We start from the raw sequence: 27,653 nt of genomic DNA on the forward strand, positions 1-27,653 counted from the left end.
GCCAGAGAGTAAATTCTCTGTAGGCAGAGTAGGCCATCTACATCTTTGTGTGCTTCACAGTATCTGTTAAAAGTCAATTATTTTAATGAATAGGTGAAATTAGCTTCCTGAAAGCTGCCACAATTTAACTGGACTCGAAGCTTAACGTATGCTTTTTGCAAGCCAAGTTCTCATTGATTTCTAAGTCATTGGTCAGAACATAAGAGGTGGTGTGTAGGGAAACAATAATTTGACTTCTGAGAAATTGCATAATATCCATACCTCATAGGGTGTAATGCCCCTACACTACTGCTGAAAAATCCCAGACCTGAGTTTGACTCACCTTTTAGGGATACACAGGGAAGAAAAAGTGAGACTACTATAATTCCGTTTACCAGATCTTCAATCTCTAAATTTTACAATTAGAATCTCAATTTGTGATCTAGAGAAAAAAATAATCGAATACCAGAAAAAAAAACCTCTGTGTGCTGGAATATTCATGCCTGTTAGATTGCTTATGTAGAAAGGGAAAAATATCTTTTCCTTCTACCCTTTTAAATTCAGAGCTGAATCCTCTATAATAAAAGATTAACCAGAGAAAAACATAGTGGTTTATTTAAACAAGTTCTACGTAACACAAGGCCCATCCTCAGGAAGTGAAGATCAGAGGAAACAGTTACACTTGAGTGTTTTTAGTAGTAGGTTTGATGAAGAATGGAGAGACACTTGCAGAAATATGATCAGGCAAAAAGAGTACTAGATCTAATAGGAATAAATGGAGGGAAACTTAGCAGAGCCCGTTTGTTCAGATTCTCCTCTGTGTCCCTGTGTCTTGGGAGACAGGAAACCGCCTTTCCTCTGTAGATATAGGAAGAGCACCTCTCACATGAAGGTCCTATGATGTGTTTTAGAGGAAGGTCAGCAAAGGTTTTATTACCTGCTTCCGGGGAGAAAGGTGGCAAAGGAAGGCCAGAGTAATATTTCCACTTAAAATTTGGCATTTTCTCAAATCCTTCAGCTTAAAAAATTCAATTTGCCAAGGTGCCATATTTTTGGGCAGCATGTCCTCAACCCCATCACTGATTATTAAATCTGACCCTACAGTTAACTCTGTAAATCAACTCAGATAAGCAACTGTAACCATATAATAATGGCCAGGAGATTAAGTTCCACCTTAACTCTGGAAAAGCATTTTTATATTTTAATGTTAAGAGCTGCCCTCTTGTCTATATGTGCTTTTTTATTGTCATTAATAACTATAATTATGCTTGACATTAATAATGGCTATAACAAATACGAAAGCCAAAAGAATCAAAGGAAACGTTTTGCTATTAAAGTACTTAAGTATTTTATTTAAATTCGTTTTATTGGTATCTTTGATTTTTTTTTTTTTTTTTTTTTTTTGAGACAGAGTCTTGCTCTGCGCCAGGCTGGAATGCAGTGGTGTGATCTCGGTTCATTGCAAATTCCGCCTGCCAGGTTCAAGTGATTCTCCTGCCTCAGCCTCCTGAGGAGCTGCTAATTTTTGTATTTTTAGTAGAGACAGGGTTTCACCATGTTGGCCAGGATGGTCTCGATCTCTTGACCTCATGATCCTCCCACCTCAGGCTCCCAAAGTGCTGGGATTATAGGCGTGAGCCACCGCGCCCGGCCTCTTTGAATTTTTTTAAAAACATCCTGGTGCCAAAAGGCAGCAAGATTCATAAATGCAAACAAACATATAAACAAACAACCAGGCCCTCTTAAATAATCTGTGAAATAAAAATAATCTATCTGCATAGGAAACAATTATCAAATCAGCATCTACAATGTGGCCCAATAAAAGAAAGTGTTTTCATATTTGATCCTGTTTTTGTTTCCTCAAAATTAAAATCTTGGCTCCATTCTGTGCTGTATAATGATAGATTTTTTTTTTAAGAAGAGAGAGAGCAGGAATTCTCTTGCTGTTTCCATGGGTTTCATCACCTTTTTTTCCATGACTCATAATGGCTTCTTGCAAACACTCTTGTTCCCCTGATCTCATGGGTCGAATGAATGCTCTTAAGCTAGTTTTCATCAGCCAGTCAGCATTCCTCCTGCTTTCCAACTGTGCATCCTCAGCTGGACACAAACATTTTCCAGTCTACTCATTCACAAAATAAAATTATGAGTATTCTTCAAAGGGCTCAGTCCAAGTTGCCCAGGGATATTCTGAAGATTTAAATAAAAGCAAGAAAATATTATTCATGCAAAAATTTTGTTAAGTGTTACTTGAATTAGAACGGGTAGAAAACAATTTTAAAACCGTTTATTAAAACTATGCCTTATAAGACCACCAAAAAATGTCCTCAAGTCTCTGATTCAGGGCTCTTTCAGGGCAACCTGACCGCCTCAGCCTCCCAAAGTGCTGGGATTATAGGCGTGAGCCACCACACCCTTCCATGACTTCTTTTCCTTTGGGTAGATACCCAGTAGTGGGACTGCTAAATGGAACAGTAGTTCTATTTTTAGTTTTTTGAGAAATCTCCATACTGTTTTCTGTAGTGGCTATACTAGTTTACATTCCTACCAGCAGTGTATAAGAGTTCCCAAAGTTGGGACAGTTATCCTCTCTTTTCAGGGTGACCCCAGGGCTGATTCTGTGTTATGCCATGGCACCCCCCATTATATCCCTAAGAAGACAGTGTGCTCAGTGATAACAAACTTCTCAGCCTAGGACTGAGGAAACCTAGAGTCTCCTCTAGCCTCTGCTGTTACAGCATGTTTGGTTTATTTTCCATATCTATCAAATGAAAGTATAAGTGTTCATGCCAGTTTCTTTCAATTATAACATTCCATGATTCTAACACAGAGACATAGAAATTGGGATTTATTCATTTACTCAACAAATCCTTATTGAACATCTAAACGCTAGGCATCATGTTCTCTGAAGGAGGAGTCTCTCTATCGTGCTCCCCAAATCCCTCTCTTCCCATGTGAACACCTTTATCATGTTACTTGAGTCTTTATTGGAATTAGGGCTTCTCTAATCTGACTCCTCCATTGACTACATTGTTGTTTTTGCCAATGAGTAGGATTCTCAACATACAGTAGGTGGTCAAAAATCATTTGGTGAATGAACAAAGAAAGAGGAACTCTTTAGATGCAAAGATAAGCATCCCAGAATGAACAACCAGAATGAGAGGTCTCAAGCATAATAATATCCAGTAATATTTCATTGACACAATCATATGACTACACTATATGCTACTTAGGAATTTCTGAGCCAACAGCAGATCCCGGTTGCATTGAGACCCAAAGTACTAAGACCTGCCTCTCTTTAACCTTGAACACAGACAGATCCTTGGCACTTAGTTTCAGTTTGGCGTATTGAGCCATCTACGCTGGATCCCTTTGGCTGCCTCTCGCAATCTGCCCTCCACTCGTTTCCATCCTACTTGGTGCCCTGGGAGGCCAACTTACATAACTGCCTCCACTGGGCTCCAGTGCCCTCTGGCTCTGGCTGGGTTTGGTCAGTGGGGGAGTACTAGCACATTAGAGGAAGAAAGGATGGCAAAGTTGGGGTTTGTACAAATTTATGGGGTACCTGTTAAATTTTGTTATATGTATATAATGCATAGTGATTAGTGATCAAGTAAGAACATTTAGGGTATCTGTCACCCAAGTACAATATATTTTTGTGTAATTATAGTCACTCTACTGTGCTTTCAGACTTTCAATGTATTCCTTCTACCTAACTGTACATTTGTACCCTTTAATCCATTTCCCTTCATCCTCTCCCCACAACTTACCTTTCCCAGTCTCTGTTCTCTGTCTTTCCACTGTACCTCCATGTGATCAATTTTTTTAACTCTCACCTACAAGTGGAGAACATGTGATATTTGCCTTTTTGTCTGTGGCTTGCTTCACTTGAGATAATGACCTCCAGTCCCATCTATGTTGCTGCATATGGCATGATTTCATTTTTTACGGCAAATATTTCATTGTATATATGCACCACATTTGTTTATCCATTTACCTGTTGATGGGCACTTAGGTCCATTCCATATGTTTGCTATTGTGAATAGTGCTACAATAAACATGTGAGTATAGGTATCCCTTTGCTATAGTGATTTATTTTTTTTCTATTTCTTTCTTTTTTTTTTTAGACATGATCTCATTTTGTCTCCCAAGCTAGAGTGCAGTGGCATGGCGTGAACACAGCTCACTGCAGCCTCAACTTCCCAGGCTCAAGTGATCCTCCTGCCTCAGCCTCCCCAGTAGCTGGGATTTCAGGCACGTGTCACCACGCCTGGCTAATTTTTGTATTTTTTGTAGAGACAGGGTTTCACCATGTTGCTCAGGCTGGTCTCGAACCCCTGAGCTCCAGCAACCTGCCCACCTCAGCTTCCCAAAGTGCTGGGATTACAGGTGTGAGCCACCACATCCTGAGGTGATTTATTTTCCTTTGGGTAGATACCCAGTAGCGGGATTGCTGAATGGAACAGTAGTTCTATTTTAAGTTTTTTGAGAAATATCCTACTGTTTTCTGTAGTGGCTATACTCTTCCTACCAACAGTGTAAAAGAGTTCCCAAAGTTAGGATAGTTATCCTCTCTTTTCAGGGTGACCCCAGGCTATAGTGTCCCTTGAACAAATGTCACAGCTCCTGTCGGACAGCCCTCCTCACACACTGGGGGTGTGTGTGTGTGTGTGTGTGTGTGTGTGTGTGTGTGTACACATGCATGCATGTCTGTCTCTGTCTCTGTCTCTCTGGGTTTCTTTCCCCTTTAGTCCTAAAGACAGTAGCAGGGCCCCACTATCCTAGTCTCAGGGTGCTGCATTCTCCCTTTTCGTTTTTCCCACACCCTGGCTTAATATGACCTTCATTAAACTCATCTCAAATTATTCAATTTGAGTACAATATCAATTTCCTGATAGGACCTTGACTGATAACCACCCATGTATTCTGAAGAGTAAATGGTATAACCAATTACCACAAAGCACAATAAAGGGGATGCTAATAAATGCTAGTTTCCCTCCCCTTCCCTGTTATAATTTTTATACCCCCTACAATGGCTATTCGTAGTGCCTTTAACATAATTGCTACTTAAGAAAGATTTGATGAACGAATAAAAAAAAAATTTCAACACTTTTGACCATACTTTTAGACTTAAATACATGGAAATCAATATGCATTAATTTAGATTATCAGATGTTACCTTTAGAGAAGTTTTTATTTCAATAATTGGGGAGGAGGCAGTTTGCTTTACACATCTCATTCTCTATTTTCTCATAGTCTAACTAAGTTACGGCTCAACTCCAGGAAAAACAGGGCCAAGGGATAAGCTAACATCTCAGGAGCAGTTTAAGAGATTAGTTTAACAGACTAAGAGATCCATCTACTGATCCTTCCTAGATCTTAAAGAAAATAGTCATTTTATTTCATGTCATCTAATTCATATGAACTGACTTTGCAAATTCTTCATTTTCTACCTCCTACCAGACAGAAATGGAGTTTGGGATCAACTGTGCATCCTTGAATCTATCTGTGTTTATAATGAATAAAGTCGATAAAGCCAAATCATCACTCACCGTGTATATTGATCTCACTGATGCACTGTGGAAGTAACTTATAGTTCTGGTATTGGGGGAAGCACTTCCTGGACTTGATCCAAAGGCAGCCTCTGCGTGGTCTCTGCTATTTAAGAAGGAGAACTGTTTTAGTCTATATGTAGTAAATAGCAAAAAGACACATGCTTATTCTAATGTAGTAAATGTAGTAAGAGAACCATGCTCTACCTCTAGAAAGGATTTTGGTACTTTCTACCCTCACTAATTTTCCTGCCTACCTCTCTAACACCTTTCGCTCCTTTCTCTCAACTCCTTACCCCATGTCCTGGGCACAAAGACCTGAAGCATACTTAAGGAAGACAACGTAGAGAACAAATTTAAAGTACAGTGTCAAGTAGCAAGCAAAGAATCTTAGTTTGGAAACTGACTGCAAACATTTCATTCTATCACATTTTGTTGAAATATGTCCCTAAGGAGAATATTAACGATGTCTTTGATCTCAGGGACAATTTTACCAAGAAGCAAAGTTACAAATTAGACGAATTCTAATCTGTCTTCCTGCTCATGACTGTGTGACTTTTAAAAATTCTTCTAATATTATCCTCAGCTGATTTCAAGGTGGAAGATGAAACTTTATTTCCTACATCATGGCATCTCATTCATTCTCCTAAGATCCAAGGTCTTGTTTTTCTAGATTTTATATTGAGAATGGAGTTTTTGTTCCATAGACATCTCTACTTTTGATACAAAGCCCTGAACACAGGTGAAATTGAGGTGACCTACAACTTTTTTTTTTTTTTAAGATGGAGTTTCGCTCTTGTTGCCCAGCCTGGAGTGCAATGGTGCCATCTTGGCTCACCACAACCTCTGCCTCCCGTGTTCAAGTGGATTCTCCTGCCTCAGCCTCCCGAGTAGCTGGGATTACAGGCATGCACCACCATGCCCGGCTAATTTTGTATTTTTATTAGAGACGGGGTTTCTCCATGTTGATCAGGCTGGTCTGGAACTCCCAACTTCAGGTGATCCGCCCATCTCGGCCTCCCAAAGAGCTGGGATTACAGGTGTAAGCCACCGTGCCCAGCCAAGGTGACCTACAATTTAAAGAGAAGTTTGGGTGGTTGCTACTTAAGAAGAGAAATCAGAAAGGGAGATTTAGTGTATTCAAGAAAATGATGCTTCTTGTCTATGAAGATGATCAAACACTGGTACAGAAATACTGTAGAACCTTCTCTGGGAATTTTTTTTTTTTTTTTTTTTTTTGAGACAGAGTCTCGCTCTGTCGCCCAGGCTAGAGTGCAATGGTGCGATCTCAGCTCACTGCAACCTCTGCCTCCTGGGTTCAAGCAATTCTGTCTCAGCCTCCTGAGTAGCTGGGATCACAGGTGTGTGCCACCACACCTGGCGAATTTTTGTATTTTTAGTAGAGATGGGGTTTCACCATGTTGGCCAGGCTGGTCTCAAACTCCTGACCTCAAGTGATCCACCCGCCTCAGCCTCCCAAAGTGCTGGGATTACAGGCATGAGCCACCATTCCCTGCCTCTTTCTTTTTTTTTTTTTTTTTTCTGGGGAGTAGGGGGGAGAGATTCACTGCCTTCTATATCCAGAAGATCAATATTCTTGGCACGTAGTAGGCTCACACAAAAAATTGTTTTTGGAAGAATTTATTCTGAGTGAGCCTGAGCAGCCTTTCATGTGTGTAAGCGCCAGCCGTTTGTATTTCCTTTTCTGTAGGCAGTCCAGTCTTCACCATTTGCCTACTGGATTGTGGTCTTTTCTTCAATTATTAGAAGCTCCTTATTTACTAGAGATTTAGTTGCTTACTCGATAAACTGCAAATAATTTTGCCCATTAGTTGTTGGTCTTTTATCTTAGCTTGTGACAGTTTTTTTGCTGTGTACATTTTTTTCCACGTAGTCAATTTGATGAGTCTCTTCTCTGAGTTTTGTGTCATGATTAGAAAGACCAATTTTGCAGTTATAAATGAGTCGTAGCATTGATTCTTCTATTACTTTTATAGTTTAATGTTTAAATTAAAATCATTGATCCATTTAAAAGTCACCCTAATATGAGTGTGAGATCTTGATTAAGTTAACTTGTTGTCCTAAATGATTATTCAGTCGTCCCAATACCAGTCAGTTTGTAATCCAGTACCTTGATGGAATGAATACCTCTCCTCTATTCTTCTATTTCAATTTTTTCCTGGCTATTACTCACAGTTTACTTTTCATAAGGATATTGAAATGAACTTGTGTATTTCAAAAGATATTATTTTTATTTATTTAGGAAGAATTAGCATCTTTATATATTCGTCTTCCTCTTCAAGAACATGATACACTTTTCCTTTAGTCAAGTCATTTTTATGTCACTCAGCAGCATTTTACTGAAGTCTTCTTCAGAAAGATCTTGCGAATTTCTTACTAAGTTTATTCCTAGTTACTTTATTTATAATTGTTTTAAATGCAGTATATCCTCTAACTGGTTATTGTTTAAATAGGTGGATCACATTGATTTTTTAAATATTTTTGTACCCTGTCCCTTACTGAATTTTTCTTTTTTTATGATTTTTTAAGGGAATTATCTTAGGTTTTCCAGGTACACATTTGTATCATCTGCAAAATAAGTGATCATTTTACCTATTCTTTCCAATTTTGAAACTTCGTATTTCTGATCGCTTAACTAACCGTGTTGACTAGTACTTCCAATACAATGGCAGATAAAATGGCAGTAGTGGACATCCTGGAAAATTTCTGGCTTGGCAGGGCATGCTTTTAGTGTTTCCCTATTAAACATATTTCTGGGGTTTTTTGTTTGTTTGAGAGAAATATATTTTATCATTTTATCACATTAAGAAAGTATATATTTATCTTATTTTTATTAGAAGTTTTAATGAAAAATGCATTGTATTTTGTCAAATGCATTTTTAGTATAACCAACCATTTATCTCTTTACATCTATAAATATGATGATGAGTAACAGTTTTTCTAATGCTAAACTGTCCTGTAATTCCTGGAATAGGCCCCCTTGATCAGGCAGGAGTACGTACATGTGTGCGTGTGTGTGTGTGTGTGTGTGTGTGTGTTATTTTTAAACTGTGCTACTGGATTGCTAATGTTTTATTCAGGATTTTTGCATGGATATACACAAGTAAGATTTCTCAATGATTTAGTTATTTTTTCTTTCTTTCTCTCTCTTTTTTTTTTTTTTAGACAAGCTCTTGCACCGTCACCCAGGCTGGAGTATAGTGGTGCCATCATGGCTCACTGCAGCCTCAAACTCCTGGGCTCAAGCAATCCTCCTGCCTCAGCCTTGCAAAGCCCTGAGATTACAGGCATGAGCCACTGCATCCAGGCTGATATCATTTTAGACTCAATCTTTCTTGGATTTGAATATTATTAATAATGTTTGTTTCAAAAATAGAATTAGGAAATATCTTTGGTCTTGCAACAGTTTAAATACCATCGAAAATACCTATGTCTTACAGATTGGTAACATTCTCCTGTGAACTGCTCTTCCTGTTACTTTTTGAAGTTCAACTAACACATTTTCTATTTCTTCCATGACAATTTAGATTTTCTATTTCTTCTGGTGTTGGGTTTTATACATTTTTCCCAGAAAATTATATATTTTAACTGAAGATTTTTTTTTAATTAAAAGTTTGTTTTTTTTTTTTTTTTTGAGATGGAGTTTCATTCTTGTTGCCCAGGCTAGAGTGCAATGGCTTGATCTTGGCTCACTGCAACCTCTGCCTCCCAGGTTCAAGAGACTTCCTGTCTCAGCCTACCAAGTAGCAGGGATTACAGGCACACACCACCACGCCCAGCAAATTTTTTTGTATTTTTAGTAAAGACAGGGTTTCACCATGTTGGCCAAGCTGGTCTCGAACTCCTGACCTCAGGTGATCCACCCGCCTCGGCCTCCCAAAGTGCTGGGATTGCAGGCATGAGCCACCGTGCCTGACCTGGAGATTTTTAAAATTAAGATAATAACTGCTCTTTAGGGGGCAGGAATAAATAGGCCATTTCCAGCAGATATTGAGGGCCCTTAGATGTCTATGGAAAAACTAAAATCACCACTAAAGTTAGAATTTCTTTTTACCCTTTAGACTTCTAAAGGGTAAATGACAAAACTTACCTTGATTTATTAGGACAAAGAGCGGAAAATGAGACCTGAGGCCATCTTTACCTGGCCCACAGCACTCATCTCCTGCTCTCCTCCACACACATCCATTGCATTTGAGCCGCTTGGCATCCTTAACTTTTATTTTATTGTCATTAAGTACCAACTACAGGTATGGGGCTATGTCTGTCAGCCCAGTTTCACACTAGAAATTCCTAGCAGTCTGTGATTTTTTTTTTCTTTTCTTTTCTTTTTTTTTTTTTTTTTTTGAGACAGAGTCTCGCTTTGTCACCCAAGCTGGAGTGCAGTGGTGCAATCTCTGCTCACTGCAACCTCCATCTCCCAGGTCAAGCAATTCTCATACCTCAGACTCCCGAGTAGCTGTAATCACAGGCATGCACCACCATGCCCAGCTAATTTTTGTATTTTTAGTAGAGCTGGGGTTTCATCATGTTGGCCAGGCTGGCCTCGAACTTCTGATCTTGGGTGACCCGCCCACCTCGGCCTCCCAAAATGCTGGGATTACAGGCGTGAGCCACTGCGCCTGGCCTGTGATTTTTGTCTTTCTAAAAGAATGGCTGTGGATCATTCTAAGATGATCCCCAGGAGTCCCACCCCCATGACGTGCAATACTCATGATAATCTCCCCTCTCGAGCGTGGGCAAGACCATGAACCAGATGGGATTTCACTCCTGTGATTAGGTCATATTATAAGGCATAGATGAAGGGATTTTACAGGTATGATTAATATTCCAAATCAATAAAAGGGGAGGCTATCTTGGGTGGGCCTGACTTAGGTAAAATCCCTTAAAAGAGAAACGGCCCTTCCTGAGGTCAGAAAGACTCTTACTAGCCTTAAAGAAGCAAACTGCAGGCCGGGCGAGGTAGCTCACACCTGTAATCCCAGCACTTCGGGAGGCCGAGGTGGGAGGATCACCTGAGGTCAGGAGATCGAGACCATCCTGGCCAACATGGTGAAACCCCGTCTCTACTAAAAATACAAAAATTAGCTGGGCGTGGTGGTGCGTGCCTGTAATCTCAGTTACTTGGGAGGCTGAGGCAGGAGAATCGCTTCAACTCACTAGGGAGGCAGAAGTTGCAGTGAGCCAAGATCATGCCACTGCACTCCAGCCTGGCGACAGAGCTAGACTCTGTCTCAAAAAAAAAAAAAAGCAAACTGCCATGCTGTGAAATGCCTAGGGAGAGGGACTCCTGGTGTTGACTGCCAAGTGGCCTCTGGGACCTGAGGACAGCCTCCAGTGGACAGCCAGGAAGACGCCAAGGCCCTCAGTACACAGCCGTAAATGAATTCTTCCCATAACCCGAGTGAGCATAGATGCATAGCATCCAGATGGGAATGCAGTCCAGCTGACATCTTGATTTCAGCCTGTGAGACCCTAAGCAGAAGATCCAGTTAAGCCATGCACAGATATCTGACCAACAGAAACTGTGAGATAGTAAGTGTGTGCTGTTTTAAGCCACTAAGTGTGTGGTAATTGGTTACACAACAACAGAAAGCTAATAAGTACAGTGACTGACAGACCCTTGGCCTGAAAATCAACAGAGATAGTTATTTAAAATGCATGTTGCAGATCTATTGAATTAAGAATCTCTCTTCATAGAAGCCTAGGAGCCTGGATTTTTATAGACATCCAAGTTGATTCTGACGCACATTAAAGCTTCAGAATGAATTTACCATGCAAATAACAAAGCATCTTATAACCCACAATTTAACATTTGACATTGTTCTTTTGTTGTTGTTGTTGTTGTTCTTGTTTGAGACAGAGTCTGGCTCTGTCGCCCAGGCTGGGTGCAGTGGCACGATCTTGGCTCACTGCAGCCTCCACCTCCCAAGTTCAAGCAATTCTCCTGCTTCAGCCTCCTGAGAAGCTGGGACTACAAGCGTGCACCACCACACCAGCTAATTTTTGTATTTTTAGTAGAGATGGGGTTTCACCATGTTGGCCAGGCTGGTCTCAATCTCCTGGCCTCAAGTGATCTGCCCACCTCGGCATTCCAAAATGCTAGGATTACAGGCTTGAGCCACTGGGCCCAGCTGAGATCGTTCTTTATAAAGGTTAAGATATCAAAAGAGCCTATTCATGAAACTAAATAATTATCCAAGGAAATTAACAGAGTTCTTTTGGTTGAAAAGCCAAACTGCTGGTTTGGCTGGTGTTTGCTGGTGTTTATAGCACAAAATATAACTGTAATTTACAACAGAAAGCGATTGCCTGTCAAAATGATGGCTAGTCTAAAGTAATTCTCTAGTGGGGCATTATCTTCAGTTTCTTTCAGTATCCAAAGTCATGTAACTTATATGGTAATGGCAAAACTTCTAAAAATTGATTAAAAGGCAAAAAGGTAGGGTATATGTCATTTTAATGCCTTCTTCAGAATAGTTAAAACGGGTGGAAATTTTTCCTAGTTCTACATAAGAAATACAATTTCTTTCAAATCATATTAATTCACCAACACTAGTAAAGGCAGTAGGAACAGTCAGAAGTATTTTAAAGCTTCCCAGCAGTCTTTTCATGAATTTGTCAAATCTCTGAAACAAACATTTCTATGACTTCTTTTCAGAAACTTCAAAGAGCCTTAAAAAATTTTTTTTAAATCCCAGTCTGAATTTTGACCTGGCTGAATCTAGTGAACAAAATGGATTTTCAGGAGTAGAAACTGATTAAAAATAAAACTCCATGCCTTAGGCTCTCAAATAAAGCCCCTATCACACTATCCTTGACCATTCCCAGGCAGCCCTCGGATGCTTCTTCTTCTTTTAGAAAAAGATTTCTATCGCTTTTCAAAGGTGCTTTATATCCGTGACATCTGGTATCTAACCTCAACTCATCTTTCCCAAGTAACTTTTGATTCCCACTGAGTAATGGAAACTTGCAAGGTGTTTTCGTTACTTTGATCCTGATGATTTTCATGTCAAAGACAAGGTCCATCTCCCACCATGAAGGCACATCTAAAACTTCCTCATCCTAGCCAGCCTCTCTTGACTGCTAAGGGAATTTGCCTCATCCATTTTTTTTATGCTCTTATCTCCAAAACTACTTGTTCAGCTACATTTTACGTGGTTATTAAATTGGAAAGCCAAAAGTAACTTTTAAAAAAATACCAAGAAGGAGTAAATAGGGTTAGGTGATCACACAGTATATGTCCCTCTGTGCCCTCCACTTCCCAAATAGAGAACTTACCCAACTTTGTTGTAATTACTCATTTGTCTGCCTCCTTGAGCACAAAGATTGTATTTTGGGCACTGTTTTATTCCCCAGAACCTACCTTAGACACATAATAGGTACTCAACAAATATGGGCTGAATGATCAAAAGAATATCATTTAACGCCTCTGTGCCTCATTTTTTCTCAGTAACAGGGTATGGGTTCAGGCAGTTCAAGGAGCAATTCTAGAGGGCCACCCACGATTTGGGGGGTAAGAAAAATAAAATGATCCTCTGATTTTAATCTATAAAATCAGCACACGATCAGCACACAGACACACAAATTCATCTTCAAAAAATTATTCCCAATCCAAAGCTTGTTAAATGTTAAAACCTCTCTGTTAAATGAGCTTGTCAGGCTACCCCTAAAATGGGGAGAAAGGTCTCAAGCTATCTGCCAAGGAATGCATTTTTTTTTTCTTTTGAGACAGGGTCTCGCTCTGTCACCTAGGCTGGAGTGCAGAGGCACAATCATATCTCATTGCAGCCTTCACCTCCCAGGCTCAAGGGATCCTCCCACCTCAGGCTCCCGAAATGTTGGATTACAGGTGTGAGCCACCGCACCTGGACTGGCAAGGGAATGCATTTTAAGACCTAACCAACAACTCTTTCCTGTGATTTGACTTCCCACACGGATCTGTCTTGGGAGAGAAAATGCACATTTGCTGTCAGAAGTGTTTGATCTGTATTTCTCTCAATTGTATCATTCTTTATGGCTTAATACACTGGCCTTGAGGTTTTATAAACCTATTGATGTGAACTGCATTATACAATGGATCCTTCTTGATGTACTGCCATTGCAGGAGGCTAAGTCCCCAGGCCTAAAAGGAAGCACTGGACCAGATAGATTCACCGACATGAGGCACCTGTGCAGCCTTGTGGGCAGCAGCAGCCAAGCAGCCAATCCTGGCCGGGTCCTGGCCTTGCCCCACACGTTCCATTCAAAGTTTTGGCAGTGGGGACTGACATCTGCACAACCAAGATCACTTCCCTGTGGCTTTCGCAAAGCTAGTGTGGCTGCCTTGAGGCTAAAAGGAGGAAAATAAAGGTAAAGATAAAATGAGATGAGAACTGTGAATTTTGATATATTGTACTTGGAAAAATAGAAAGCACTATGAAGCATAAAAAATATTTTCACCAGCATCATTTCAAGCCCCCCCAGGAGGCATGCACAGAATTTAGTAGGAGCCGTATATATTCAGCAGGGGAGGCCTATGGGTAGCTGACCTTGGAAATGATGCCCCTAGCTCCTTCTTTTCTCCGTCACACTTTGGGAGATGCAGCCATCATGACTCTTCGTGGAAACTATGGCAATAAATGTCTAAACTGTTATCCATGAAGTACTTGGGTTTCCTCACAAGAGCTTCTCCAAAAATGAAGGAATTCAGGTTAATCTTCATAGATTACTTAGGTCAAGACAGCTGTGAAAATTTTCTGATGGTTTAGTGATTCTTATTCAGTTCTGTGATCTGGCTTCGAAAAACCTTCCAGTCTTAATTATGTCTCCTTATTACCAGAGAAATGCAGAACTTCAATATTGCTATACATCATTCTGACCTTTTCATCACATAAAAACATTGGCAGTTTTCTGTAAGCCCAAGATAGCGAGTAGCCTTTTAGGGCTAACACAACCAATTATGGCCGCTTAAAATAGATTTCTATTATTCCAGGTGCCAACTTCCTCCCATGTTCAAAGCTCCATCTGTTATTAACAATGATCCTAAAACTAGTCATCTGCTCCAAGTCTAGTCAATGTGAAAATAAAATGAGGATGGAAAATAAATGACTGCAAAATTTTCCAGATTAACTAAAAGAAAAAAAAATCTTGAACTGACAGCTGCCAATATTCTGAGCCACTGATTCAGTTTCTGGTTAATTCACACTGCAGATATATTTAATACTCCAAAGGATAAAACTGATGTAGTGTTTAACCATTTTCTTTTTATTATTTTGGATAGGCATAATCAAAAGTTATAAGTTAGAGGTGAAAGTATTTGAAAGGCTTTTGTAAGACAGCAGCAGCCATTCTTTCAACACAGTCAATGTAAAGTTATATTTATTTGGCAAATATTTATTGGGTACCTACAATGTGCCCATATATATGCATTATGCTATGAGCTGGGGATGCAGTGATGAGTATCATCAGATAGTGTCCTTGACCTCAAAGAGCCAACTGGCTCGTAGGAGAAACACTAATCAAATAATAACACAAAGCACAATAACACAAAAATGTAAAATAGCAACAGTGATTGTTGCTGCAAACAAAGATGTACGGTGTTATGAGGGTGTGTAATAAGGAGAATCGACCTAGTCCAGGAGATCTGAAACAACTTCGTTAGTTAAGCCAAGATCAGATGGGAAGGATGGGAGCTAACGAGACAATATCAAGGTGGGAGGGGAGCAGGTTTGTAGAGGGTGGCAGGAGAGACAGGATGGTTCAGGCAGGGACAATCTATATTAAGATGAAGGAGATGTTTATGTGCACATGGTTTACCATCAATTCTTCCAGACCTGACATAAATGCCTGTCACGTAAAGGCATTCAATGAATGACTAGAATAAATCATCCTATTCCGCCTATAGATTCTTCGCATTTGTGAATTTCTTCCTGCAAAAAGAATCATCCTCTTCACTTTGATCCATTCTGTAACCAAGCAGATGGCTGTAACCTTTCCTGTTTTATGAACCCAAATCTGTATTTTAAGAGTCATAAATAAGATAGTTAAGCAAGTAAAAATTAAATTTTCATGTTATCTTGCTTGGTTGCAGGACATCTGGCACCAGTAATTTATCTTCTCATCGGCAGGAAGTTGAAACCTGCTTAGTCTTTATTATACAGGCCATAAACATGTTGCAAATTATAATTTTACATTGCCATTAGTTTTATTTTGGTGTAATATAAATCATTGGGTCATCCACTTCCTTTTGACATTTAGTAATTCTCTTTCACAATAAAACTCTGTTTTCTTTTGCTTCTTGTTCCCTCAGAACCCACCCACATTAATTGCAAGAAGACTTCAGCCAATGCCACAATGAGGATGACTCACATTGTCATACACAAGCTCTTAGGACCTTACATAGAGAAAATGTTTCGTCTCAATTTCCAGTGTTAAATGCAAAAGAGCAGGAAGACTCTTGATCTGTGGCTTGAACCCCCAGTCCCCCAGTTCACTCTTGACATTACATGACGTGCTAGAAAGTGCATCAGTTGGACAGAACCGAGTTTGAACCCTGGCTTTGTTAGAAACCAGCTATGAACCAGTTACTTAAACTCCCTTATCTTCAGTTTTCTCATCAGGAAAAAAACGGAGTTCTTTTGAAATCAAATGAAATGATGTGCATGAAAGTGCAGAACATACGGAAAGTGCTTAATGAGATATTAGTTTCCCTTCTCGTATGTCAACCACAGGTAGAATCTCCTTAACTGTGCTGGAAGCTCTATAAAGGCAGGGACTGTGCCTATGGTATGTGCCATTATATCACCAACGCTTAGTATAATGGCTGGCCCGTAGTCAGTATTCAATAAATATTGGTTAAATACTTAATGGTTGTAATGGTTAATATTGAGTGTCAACTTGACTGCATTGAAGGATGCAAAGTATTGTTCCTGGATGTGTCTGTGAGGGTGTAGCCAAAGGAGATTAACATTTGAGTCAGTGGATTGGGAAAGGCAGACCCACCCTCAGTCTGAGAGGGCACCATCTAATCAGCAGCCATGGAGGCCAGAATAAAAGCAGGCAGAAGAACGTGGAAAGATTAGACTGACTAAGTCTTCTGGACTCCATCTTTCTCCATGCTGGATGCTTCCTGCCTTGGAACATCGGATTCCAATATTCTTCAGCTTTGGGACTCGGACTGGCTTCCTTACTCCTCAGCTTGCAGATGGCCTATTGTAGGACCCCACCTTGTGATCATGTGAGTCAATACTCCTTAATAAACTCCCCTTTATAAAGACTCGGCCTAGAGTTACTTCTGCATAGTTTTCAAAATCCCTTCTTCAAGACAGTCAATGTTTTTTATGATTCTTTGATATCCATAGCCCTTCTACAAAGCGTGCTATGCCTTCTTTAATAAAGTGGAATTCTATGCCCTGTAATTACTCTGTCTCTTTATTTGTTGTCGTATTTCCCAATCTCTCAGACTTATTTCTTGCTCATCCGCTCTTTTTACTCTATACTCATTTCCCTTTAGGATTTGTGAGATTTAATAAGCTTTTATAGTGCCAGATATTATGCTAGCAACAACAATCCACAGATAAATAAGACAGAGATCACCTGTGTGAAGATGATAGTTAAATGAATAACTATCATTTAACAATACTATTAGTTCTGTCCCTCTAGAGAATCCTGACTAATCCAATGGTGAAGAATTTCAAGTTTTAAGGATTTCACTCTTTTTGATAGACATATAGGGGAGACATGAAATGAACTTTTCACTGACCCATGCAGCAGGAGTGGATGGAAACTCTGATCCCAGAAACCTGATGTTGTCGATATTTATTTGGCAGTCCAGCATGTGGACATGTCAGGGGTGATGACAAGTAGGCAGAAAGCCAGAAGAGCAGATATTATCCCGTCTCCCTGCTTCCTGGCACCCGGAGTACCACTGTATGGCCTCCCCTCTTACTCCTCCTTGGAGCTTGCGATCCTGAGGAGAGATGCAAAGCTGCAGGGTAATCATAGGAGTGGCCCCAGCAGTTCAGAGGGGGGTGACACCAGCGGGGGCATTCTCACCAGACCATTACTGACATGCAACCTGGGCTGTATTTTTGGTTTCCTGCCCTCCCTCACCTTAATGCCTGTTTATTTTCCACGCTCAGATTCCCTAGCCCGCCTGTTGTTTCTATGGGCTAACTACTGGTTTTCCAATAAACGTCCTCTCTGCAGTCAGTCAAGTGGGCTTCTATCATTTGCATCCAACGATTCAGATTCTAATCCACTCCTCCTGCCCCTGGCTTTGGTTTCCCAACATGGTCAACCCATTAAGCACTGTTTCTAGGGGTACATTTTAAAGTTACTTTTTTTTTTTGAGACACAGTCTTGCTCTGTTATCCAATCTAGAGTGCAGTGGCGTGACCTCGGCTCACTGCAGCCTCGACTTTCCAGGCTTAAGCAATCCTCCCACCTCATCCTCCTAAGTATCAGGGACTATAAGCATGTGCCACCACACCTGGCTAATTTTGTTTATTTTTTATAGAGATGGGGTTTCACTATGTTGCCCAGGCTGGTCTTGAACTCCTGGACTCAAGTGATCCTCCCACCTCAGCCTCCTAAAGTGCTGGGATTACAGGCGTGGGCCACCACACTCGGCCTAGAGTTACTTTTGCATGTTTTTCAAAATCACTTCTTCAAGACAGTCAATGTTTTTTATGATTCTTTGATATCCATAGCCCTTCTACAAAGCATGCTATGCCTTCTTTAATGAAGTGGAATTCTATGCCCTGTAATTACTCTGTCTCTTTATTTGTTGTCATATTTCCCAATCCCTCAGACTCATTTCTTGTTCATCCGCTGTTTTTATTCTATACTTATTTCCCTTTAGGGTTTGCGAGATTTAATAAGCTTTTATAGTGCCAGATATTATGCTAGCAACAACAATCCACAGATAAATAAGACAGAGATTACCTGTGTGAAGATGATAGTTAAATGAATAAGATGGAAAGTAGATTAATGCCCAGCCAGGAAACATAAGCTCTCACGCTTCTCAAAGCAAGGAGGAAAATATTAGAGACATATAAAAGATGGGGATTTGATTTGGTTTGACATCTCTTTCTACAGCAGCAGGATGCATTTATTCCATCAGTGTCCACCGTGCCCCTAGAATATGCCAGGCACAATGTGGTGCCTGTGTCCTGGTAATCTCTCCTTATTTCTCTCTTGTAGGATGAATAAGATTCTTTTGGAGGTACGAGCCCATTTATATCTCTCTCTCCTTTTTTTTCTCTGTGTGTGTGTGTGTGTGTGTGTGTGTGTAACAATACTCACTTTTAAATGCATGAACAAATGGAGAGACATCCTGGAATGTGTGGCTAGCGTCGACAACAAGCTGCTTCTGCTGAATGTGACACACAGTCACCACTGCTTTGAACTACATTTTTTTTTCTACCCGTGTTACTGCATCTCCAGAGAACCATGCTGACACATTTTTCCCGTACATTCTCACTGCTGCCTATAATCCATCACTACAAAGAGAGGCCTTAAAAACGGCACTCAAGGAAGACGTGATTTCCTTTCCATTTCTCTCTCAGAAAAGCAACTTATAATAGGGAAGGAAAAGATTGCATTTTGGTTAAAGGAATATAAATAACAAAAAGTCTGCCTCTTTCTCTCTTTAAGATGCTAAGCTTCAAAAGGGTTCTTGGTTTTAAGAAAGGCCATCACCCCTTGGCCTACACTAAACGTTAATATTATATACCTGGTAATAAAGCCAGAGGATTTTTAGTGAGAGCTCTTAAAGGGAAAGGATGGCTAAGACAGGTTTCTTTGGTGGATAAAAGTCACAGGCTCATAAATACAACTTCGTGAGGTTAGTCTTGTGGTTAGCTAGTACTTAAAATTTGTGATTCCCTCGACTATATGGGTTGACAGGGGAACTATGGACTTTTTCTCAGACAAGACTGCAGTGCTCAGAATTACGACTTGAAAACAGAAACGACCAGAATTCCTAAGGTGACCAAAAAGCCCCACAGAACTGTGTTAAAACATTCCTCATATTTGGACACATGTACTGAGTAAGAGGGGAGCGGAGGGAAAAATGCCATTTTCTCCTTTTAAAAATTAATTTTGCCATTGAAAACAACGTTATGGCTTTTAATTTATTAATCAAATAAGATTTTCATTGACTGGACAAAATTTCCACCAACTCACCCCACATTTAACTGGTGTCAAATGATTATTTAGCTAATGCTTATTATCAGTCATAGCTTAATAATTTCACTGCTAATGCTGGGTAGGAAGCCTAAATTTTTAAAATATTTGAGCTCCTTAGGTGCGCTCAAGCTAGGGTTCTGTGTATCTGCTAATTTAAATGGCTAACAAAAGCCCCCAGTGAACAAAGTCCCCAGTGAAATGCAGTGCAAATCTCTATGTCGCTACTGATGCAGCTGTAGGGTGGGGGACTGGAGGTTTCTTCGGCATCCTCCCATTTTTGAAAACTGTTTACATGCCAGACTTGAAGCTTCCTTTTTTTTTTTTCTAACTTCTCACAAAGTACGAAGGTGCCTGCTCGCTGGCTGTGTACAAGGAGCTTTGGTAACAGCACTCATGATTCTGTGGTTTTCACAGTCAAAGATATTATTTCTCTCTGCTGAAGAAGAGGCCTTTGTCCATGTCACATTCTCCCTCTTTCTCTTTTTAACGTGATTTGACAGCTTGACTCCAAAAGGAGGCTTCACAATTAGAAAAAAGAGATTGAACCACAACATCTGTGCTAACAGCCCCCATCACTGCTCTAATTAGAATTCCCTTATTCCATTTCTGTTTCTCAGGAAAGGACAGGGGGCTTTTTAATTGGGGCTATTAGAAGTTCTCTTTACACAATGACACCCTCTGCTAAGTGAAGGCTCCAGTGAAAGCCATGCCCACTCTGCAATTACTTCTTGCAATTCTGGGGAATAATGGTATCTTGTCTCACTTAAAAATAAATCTAAGGCTTATCCCTATTGCTTTTTCTCCTCTGCCTACTCACATGAATTTCATCTTGCCAATCAAGCAAACTTTCCATTATTTAAGGAGCTAGTTTAGATTGTTACTGTCCCCTGATAATAAGACATATTAAACTGGATTTCATTTGCCCACAGCTCTGTTATTCCAGATACAAGACTAATTTACATAAGCTCAGATCTCAGATCTTGAGTTTACTCTGTAGTGAAACCATGCAGCTTTGGAATTTCCTGAGTACTGTTTTGTTTACATGCCACAGAACTTACCTGAAATAACCTGCACATTCAATGCTCTCAGTTTCTCTGAATCACTTCCTCTTAAGAGAACAGATGTAGGTTTGTCTCTGTGACCTATTCCCAGAAAAGAAATGAAGTATTTAGATGATAAACAAGTGCATTGTTAACATATATTCCCCATGTTGGTTCAAAGGATTACCAAAAAGAATGGAGCCATTCATGGCCAGGCGCAGTGGCTCATGCCTGTAATCCCAGCACTTTGGGAGGCTGAGGCAGGCAGATCACGAGGTCAGGAGTTCGAACCCAGCCTGGCCAATATGGTGAAACCCCCATCTCTACTAAAAAATACAAAAATTAGCCGGGCGTGGTGGTGCGGGCTTGTAGTCCCAGCTACTCGGGAGGCTGAGGCAAAAGAATCACTTGAACCCAGGAGGTGGAGGTTGCAGTGAGCCAAGATCATGCCACTGCACTCCAACCTGGGCGAAAGAGTGAGACTCCATCTCAAAAAAAAAAAAAAAGAAAGAAAAGTGACAGCTCTTATACACAGAAAAATATATTATTTATCTTATTTTATACATAGATATGATTTGAAGAATAATGTACATTTAATATTCAATAACATTTAATGTCCTAAGTAGTGTGACATTTTTTATTACTTTTATGCTTAGATTTGCAAGCCTTTGAAAATCACTAAGTCTGTCGTTTGGGCAGATATTTGTAAGAATTTAATTTGACTCCCCACTGCTGGTCTCCTTCTAGACATTTTTTCTAGCTCACTTCTATCTCTCTTTGCTTATAGCTTTTCATATGGGAAAATGGGGCAAGAAACTCAGAACTATACACTATTTATAAATAACACACATTTACTTTAAATAATAGAATTTTCAAAACTAAATACCCTACATCTTAGTTCTGACATTTTACTAGCTGTACAGCTTTGGATAAACACTTAACCTCTCTGAGTCTCAGGGGATTTTTATTTGCAAAATAAAAATAGCATATATCCTGTTTACATAGTTTAAGAATCTAGTGAAAATGCTCTGAAAATGTTTATTCTACAAATAAACAGTATTGATTATGTTATTAACCACTGCACAAAGGGCTTTATTACTAAGGTATCAATGATAACACTTGATATGAAACTGCTCTCAAAAATATCTACAACAAATACTTAGTCAAAAGAATTAATTGCAACTTTACTGAAACCTAGAGGCAACCACTTGTTCTGCCTACTGAAACAGCTAACACAGCCTTGCCTAGTAAAGAAGGAAAGAGCCTTGGGAAATCACACAACCATCGCAATACTACTGTCCTTTAATGTAAACTAATTATGCACTAGACACTGTGGTAAACTTTGTAAGTAATCTCTGTATTTCCTTACCTCAACCCTGTGTGGTAGTGGTGATTATCCTTGTTTTACAGAGGAGGTAAGGGATGCTCACATAATTTAAATAAATTGCTTAATGTCACATAGCTAGTAACTGGTAGTACTAGGACTCCAACATAAATCCACTTATTTTTAGTGCCTATTCTTATACTAATACATTTTGCACTGTCTTTAAGAGACTAGCTACTCATATTATGAATTGTCCATTGGGCCTGATAGTCATCCATTTTATGCATGGGGACATGCCAGTAGAGCCAGTATTTGCATGGGTACACACCAGTAGCATCATACCAGTAATTTACAATCAATGTCCATCCTGATAGGTGGGTGCCTAGGTCATACGAGTTATTAAATATTTTTAACATCGCTCCTACTGTCCTGATTCCTAATTTCTAATTTCTTTTAGCTCTGCCCTACCAAAAATCTGATACCCCCATGCTTATTAAAGATTGACTCTGCCTCACACCCGTCACCTACAGCCACTCTGCTCAAGATCTCCAACTCTGAAATTCTTGTTTTTGCGACTGAGTCTTGCTCCATTGCCCAGGCTGGAGTGAAGTGGCACGATCTCAGCTCACTGCAACCTCCACGTCCTGGGTTCAAGCGATTCTTGTGCCTCAGCCTCCCGAGTAGCTGAGATTATAGGCTTGCGCCACCAAGCCCGGCTAATTTTTGAATTTTTAGTAGAGACGGGGTTTCACCATGTTGGCCAGGCTGGTCTCAAGCTCCTGACCTCAGGTGATCCGCCTGCCTCGGCCTCCCAAAGTGCTGGGATTACAGGCGTGAGTCACCGTGCCCTGCCTGAAATTCTTTATCCCCACTTCCTGTTCTTCTCTCTCTCTCTCTGCCCTCACTTCCACTAAGCCCTGCTCAATGTCCAGCCCATCAGCTTCTTCCTATTGACCCAGTCTTTCTTCCTCTCCTACTCACTTGCCCGAGTAGAAGAAAGATGAATGAAGCTCCTTGCAGGCTGGAACTGTGTCTTATCTATGTTTTTATTCTTTGGGTTACCAAGAATTGCCACTTATTCACAGTAGGTGCACAAGAAATGCTAAATTGAACTAAAAAGGAAATTAAATCCATAGAAGAGATCAGGAGTTCCTCGGCACTACAGGGATTATACTTACTCTGCCACTTCTGCACTCTTCTGTAGCCTTCAAGTGTTTTGCGGATAGTGAGGATGATCAAAACTATAAAAACTAATAGAACTAAAATATACCAAGTGATCTTCATGGAACAAGTGATATCTGTAAAGAAAACAAATACTGTAAAAACCCAGTAAAAGTATTCAACAGATAAAAGGCAACGTGGCAGTGTAGCTGAGTTCTACAACATATTCTGCCCTGAACTGAAAAGCTGAAATTATGACCATCACTGTTACAGGGTCACTAGCTCTCCTGGATTCTTTCTTGATATATTAAATGAAGGTATTATATGGGAAAACTTGAGTAGGTAGCTTCCAGGTATCCATGTAATTCCAAAATTCTAGGATTCCTTTCACTTACAGGTTATGCTGATATTAGTTTCACTATCTTCGCTGTAACTAGGGTGAGACCATAATATAGCAATCCCAGAATCAGAGCCACTTACAATTCATAATTTTGACCCTGGGCCAGGCAGCCCAAAAATATGTCCTCAAATCAACAAAGATGCAGTGAGTACAAGGAAGATGGGGAAGAAAGAGAAAGGCAGGCAGTCAAAGGACTGGTCTGAGGCATATAAGTGGCCAGGACAATGAATAATCAGACCCTCTTTCCACAGGGTAATAGGCAGTAAGTACAGTGCTTTGCATGCCAATGATCAGATCAAGTGCATGTGCTAGTTAAACGTAGTTGCCCTGGCCTAAATTTAATAAACTCATTCATTCAGATGACAATGAGGCAACATGGGAAGGATGGTCACCATGCAGCAGTAGCTTAGCATGGTCTCCCATGGTCTCATAAAGACACACTGGCCAGCAGAACCAGGAATCAGTGACTCACACAAAGGTGGCATCATCATAGCTAACACACAACTGTCTACTGACTCATTTTTTATTTTATTTTATTTTATCTTATTTTATTTTACTTTATTTTATTTTATTTTATTTTATTTTATTTGAGATGGAGTTTCGCTCTTGTTGTCCAGGCTGGAGTGCAATGGTGCGATCTCAGCTCACCACAACCTCCACTCCTCGGGTTCAAGCGATTCTCCTGCCTCAGCTTCCCAGGGGATTACAGATGCCCGCCACCACGCCTGGCTAATTTTTTGTATTTTTAGTAGAGACGGGGTTTCCCCATGTTGGCCAGGCTGGTCTTGAACTCCTGGCCTCAGGCAATCCACCCGCCTCGGCCTCCCAAAGTGCTGGGATTACAGGCGTGAGCCACCACGCCTGGCCTGTCTACTGACTTTCTAAGCCCACCCTGTGTACACTCTTCTTTGTATACAAAACACAGCTAGTACTTATTCACCTTGGCAGAATGCATACCATGTTTATACTCTTGGTATAAACTGCCTTTGTGGGGTTCATAGCCTGGGTGTCGCCTTTACAGGAACGCAGATGTACACTAAATAGGCATTAAGCATTCATTTAGAGAGGCGGCTAAGTAGAAAAAGGGCAGAGGTGGATTGGGATGGCAGCGCTCAGCCTCCCCAAGACTATTCCATGCTCTTCAGCTGCCAGGCTTGCATTCCTCACACAGCAAAATAAAAGCATGAAGTTAAATAGCAGAGAACATTGGCAGTGCCAGCAACCGTCAGGATGGGTCCAAAGACCAAGGTGTCATTGGGCACTGATAAAGCTATGGAAACAGAACCAACTTCATATTGCAATAGCACAAGACACATGATGCGGACCAGACCAGCCAGTGCAGCCACCAGCATGATCTCAGAAGAGTGTATCTCCTAGGGTCCTGCGCTGCCCACCCATCCCTGCAGCCTTCTTAGAGAGGAGCGAGGGGAAACAGACAGAGATCTGGGGGGAACATCAAGGAACAGTTTAAATTATTATCTCAGAGTAAATTTGCCAGACTGGATTACATTTAGTTTCACCCCTTGATGGAGAAGGCTTTTACTCCCACCAAAGTACAAAGTTTGTTGTTGTTGTTGCTTTGGTTTTTTGTTTGTTTGTTTTTTGTTTTTTGTGTTTTGTTTTTTTGAGACGGAGTCTCAGTCTGTCGCCCAGGCTGGGGTGCAGTGGTGGGATCTCGGCTCACTGCAACTTCCACCGCCCAGGTTCAAGCGATTCTCCTGCCTCAGCCTCCCAAGTAGCTGGGTTTACAGATGCATGCCACCATGCCCAGCTAATTTTTTGTATTTTTAGTAGAGACGGGGTTTCACCATGTTAGTCAGGCTGGTCTCGAACTCTTGACCCCAGGTGATCCACCCACCTTGGCCTCCCAAAGTGCTAGGATTACAGGCGTGAGCCACCTCGCCCAGCTAAGAAGGCTTTTAAGCAAGATCAAATTAGTTTTTGCACAGCAGAGTAAACTACGAATAAAGTTTAAAGTTTTAACTTTCTTTTCTTTCTTTTTTTCTTTTTTCTTTTCTTATTTCTTTTTTTTTTTTTTTTTTTTTTTTTGAGACAGTGTCTCGCTCTGTTACCCAGGCTGGAGTGCAGTGGCCTAATCACAGCTCATTGCAGACTTGTCTTCCCTTTCTCAAGCAATCCTCCTGCCTCAGTCTCCGAAGTAGCTGGGACTAAAGGATGCACCACACCCAGCTTATTTTCATCCTTTTTGTAGAGTCAGGGTTCCACCATGTTGTCCAAGCTGGTCTCGAACTCCTGTGCTCAAGCAATACACCCGCCTCAGCCTCCCAAAGTGCTAGGATTACAGGCATGAGCCACCACCATGGCCAGCCACCTTTAACTTTCTACACATGGCAAAATGAATATACTTTTTGCAGAATACAAGAGTACATATTTGTGCACCACTGCTATCTTTCTGAGTTGTGGACACCCAAAAGCTGTTAACTATTATTTCACTTTGAATCTAGAATTTATGGATTTTTTTCCATGAACACACACAAAAAAATTCTTAAAATTATTATTATGGAAGTGCTTATTTTTTCTTTATTTTAGAAAAAATATAAAATACAGTTAGATGGATATACAAATGTACATTGAAAAAATATGTTTTTGATGTCTATAATCGAAACTTCTTTACCCTTCAGATTTCACTACAGTCACCTTCTCTAGGCAATCTTTCCAGAGTCCATCTTCCAATTCATTCACTCCTCAATCAGAGGGAACTGATCCTTCTGTTCAGATCTACTCAGATCCACTTCCATAGCCCCCACACATGCACACACCTTGAAATTACCCCTAATTGGAGAGGTTATAGGGCCGTGGGAAAACTTAGTCACAGGAGAAATTTCTTTGAAGTCTCACATTTTATCTTAAAAACACATGCACATTATATATTTCTGTTTGCTTTAAAGTGAATGTAATATTTTGAAAATCATTACCTTTACAATAATTAAAGCTTTAGGAAAGCATTCTAAAGCAATCTGAAAGGCTTCCGTATGTCTGGAATATCAAAAAGGACAGCAAATTACTCTCCCATAGCACCTGTGGCGCTGGAAGGCTCTTGCTGGTGTAGGTGAGGGGTCGCCCTCTTTTGGATTGTTTCACGTCATCTAACTTCACGACCCCAATACCTGACACACTGCCTAGCATATAGCAGACACTCATTAAATGAATGTATCAAACGATCCTCTCCAGGAATAGATTTTTTGGGTGAAGTAGGGCACACTGCTTAGTAGAAAGGAATAATTGTGGTATTTCAGAATAGGGTAACTAGGAAGTTAACCAACCTTAAACAGAATTAAGATATGCAAGTATGTAAGATTTGTCTTTTAATCTCCTATTTTTTCCTCTAGGTGCCTAATCTGTACCTCACCCTATCTTCACAGCGTTACATCAAACCCCCATTTCATCCAGGCCTGGTTCTCAGCTCAAAGAGAGGACATGTTAAATCAACTCAAAACAAAAATTTAATAGCATATCACAATGTGCTAAATGTATATATATATATATATTTATATATATACACACACACACACATTTCTTTTTTTCTTTTCAAGACAGAGTCTCACTCTGTTGCCCAGGCTGGAGTACAGCAGTGCGATCTCGGCTCGCTGCAACCTCCGCCTCCCGGGTTCAAGTGATTCCCCTGCCTCAGCCTCCCGAGTAGCTGGGACTACAGACACATGCCACCACGCCCAGCTAATTTTTTATATTTTTAGTAGAGACGGGCTTTCACCGTGTTAGCCAGGATGGTCTTGAACTCCTGACCTCGTGATCCTCCCACCTCGGCCTCCCAAAGTGCTGGGATTACAGGTGTGAGCCACTGCGCCCAGCTGATATTCATATTTTAAAAGAAATGCCTCCTTTTAGTACACAAATATGGTGGTATTATTTCACGCACAGAAAATAGGCATGTTTCAAAGTTATTCTGTTGTGGCTCATACCTGTAATTCCAGCACTTTGGGAGTCCAAGGCAGGTGGATTGCTTAAGCCTAGGAGTTCAAGACCAG

At 40.5% G+C, this 27,653-nt stretch overlaps 1 protein-coding gene and 1 long non-coding RNA gene across 8 annotated transcripts in view; one reads left to right on the top strand and one right to left on the bottom strand.

Annotated features, from left to right (window-relative positions):
* Nucleotides 1-1,385: 1,385 nt before the first annotated feature.
* The window catches only part of TMEM156 (transmembrane protein 156), a 63,768-nt gene continuing 37,500 nt past the window's right edge, over nucleotides 1,386-27,653 (bottom strand). For 3 of the 7 annotated variants that reach the window (XM_054486764.2, XM_054486759.2, XM_054486763.2), the window contains 3 exons: nucleotides 23,264-23,383; nucleotides 20,780-20,863; nucleotides 16,940-17,499 (listed from right to left, as the gene is read on the bottom strand). In XM_054486764.2, coding sequence (XP_054342739.1) covers nucleotides 17,420-17,499; nucleotides 20,780-20,863; nucleotides 23,264-23,383 — 284 coding nt within the window. In that variant the 3' untranslated portion in view covers nucleotides 16,940-17,419. Of the gene's footprint in view, nucleotides 2,170-5,531; nucleotides 5,638-16,939; nucleotides 17,500-20,015; nucleotides 20,240-20,779; nucleotides 20,864-23,263; nucleotides 23,384-27,653 lie in introns of those variants that run through there. The other 4 variants (XM_054486760.2, XM_054486761.2, XM_054486765.2 and 1 more) reach the window with 4 other exon arrangements.
* Nucleotides 13,662-16,945, top strand: LOC134739528 (uncharacterized). Its single transcript, XR_010126204.1, has 2 exons — nucleotides 13,662-13,901; nucleotides 15,841-16,945. It is a non-coding gene; the product is annotated as an uncharacterized LOC134739528 (long non-coding RNA).

The sequence above is a fragment of the Pongo pygmaeus genome, chromosome 3 (assembly GCF_028885625.2).
Source record: "Pongo pygmaeus isolate AG05252 chromosome 3, NHGRI_mPonPyg2-v2.0_pri, whole genome shotgun sequence".
NCBI classification, from domain to species: domain Eukaryota; kingdom Metazoa; phylum Chordata; class Mammalia; order Primates; family Hominidae; genus Pongo; species Pongo pygmaeus.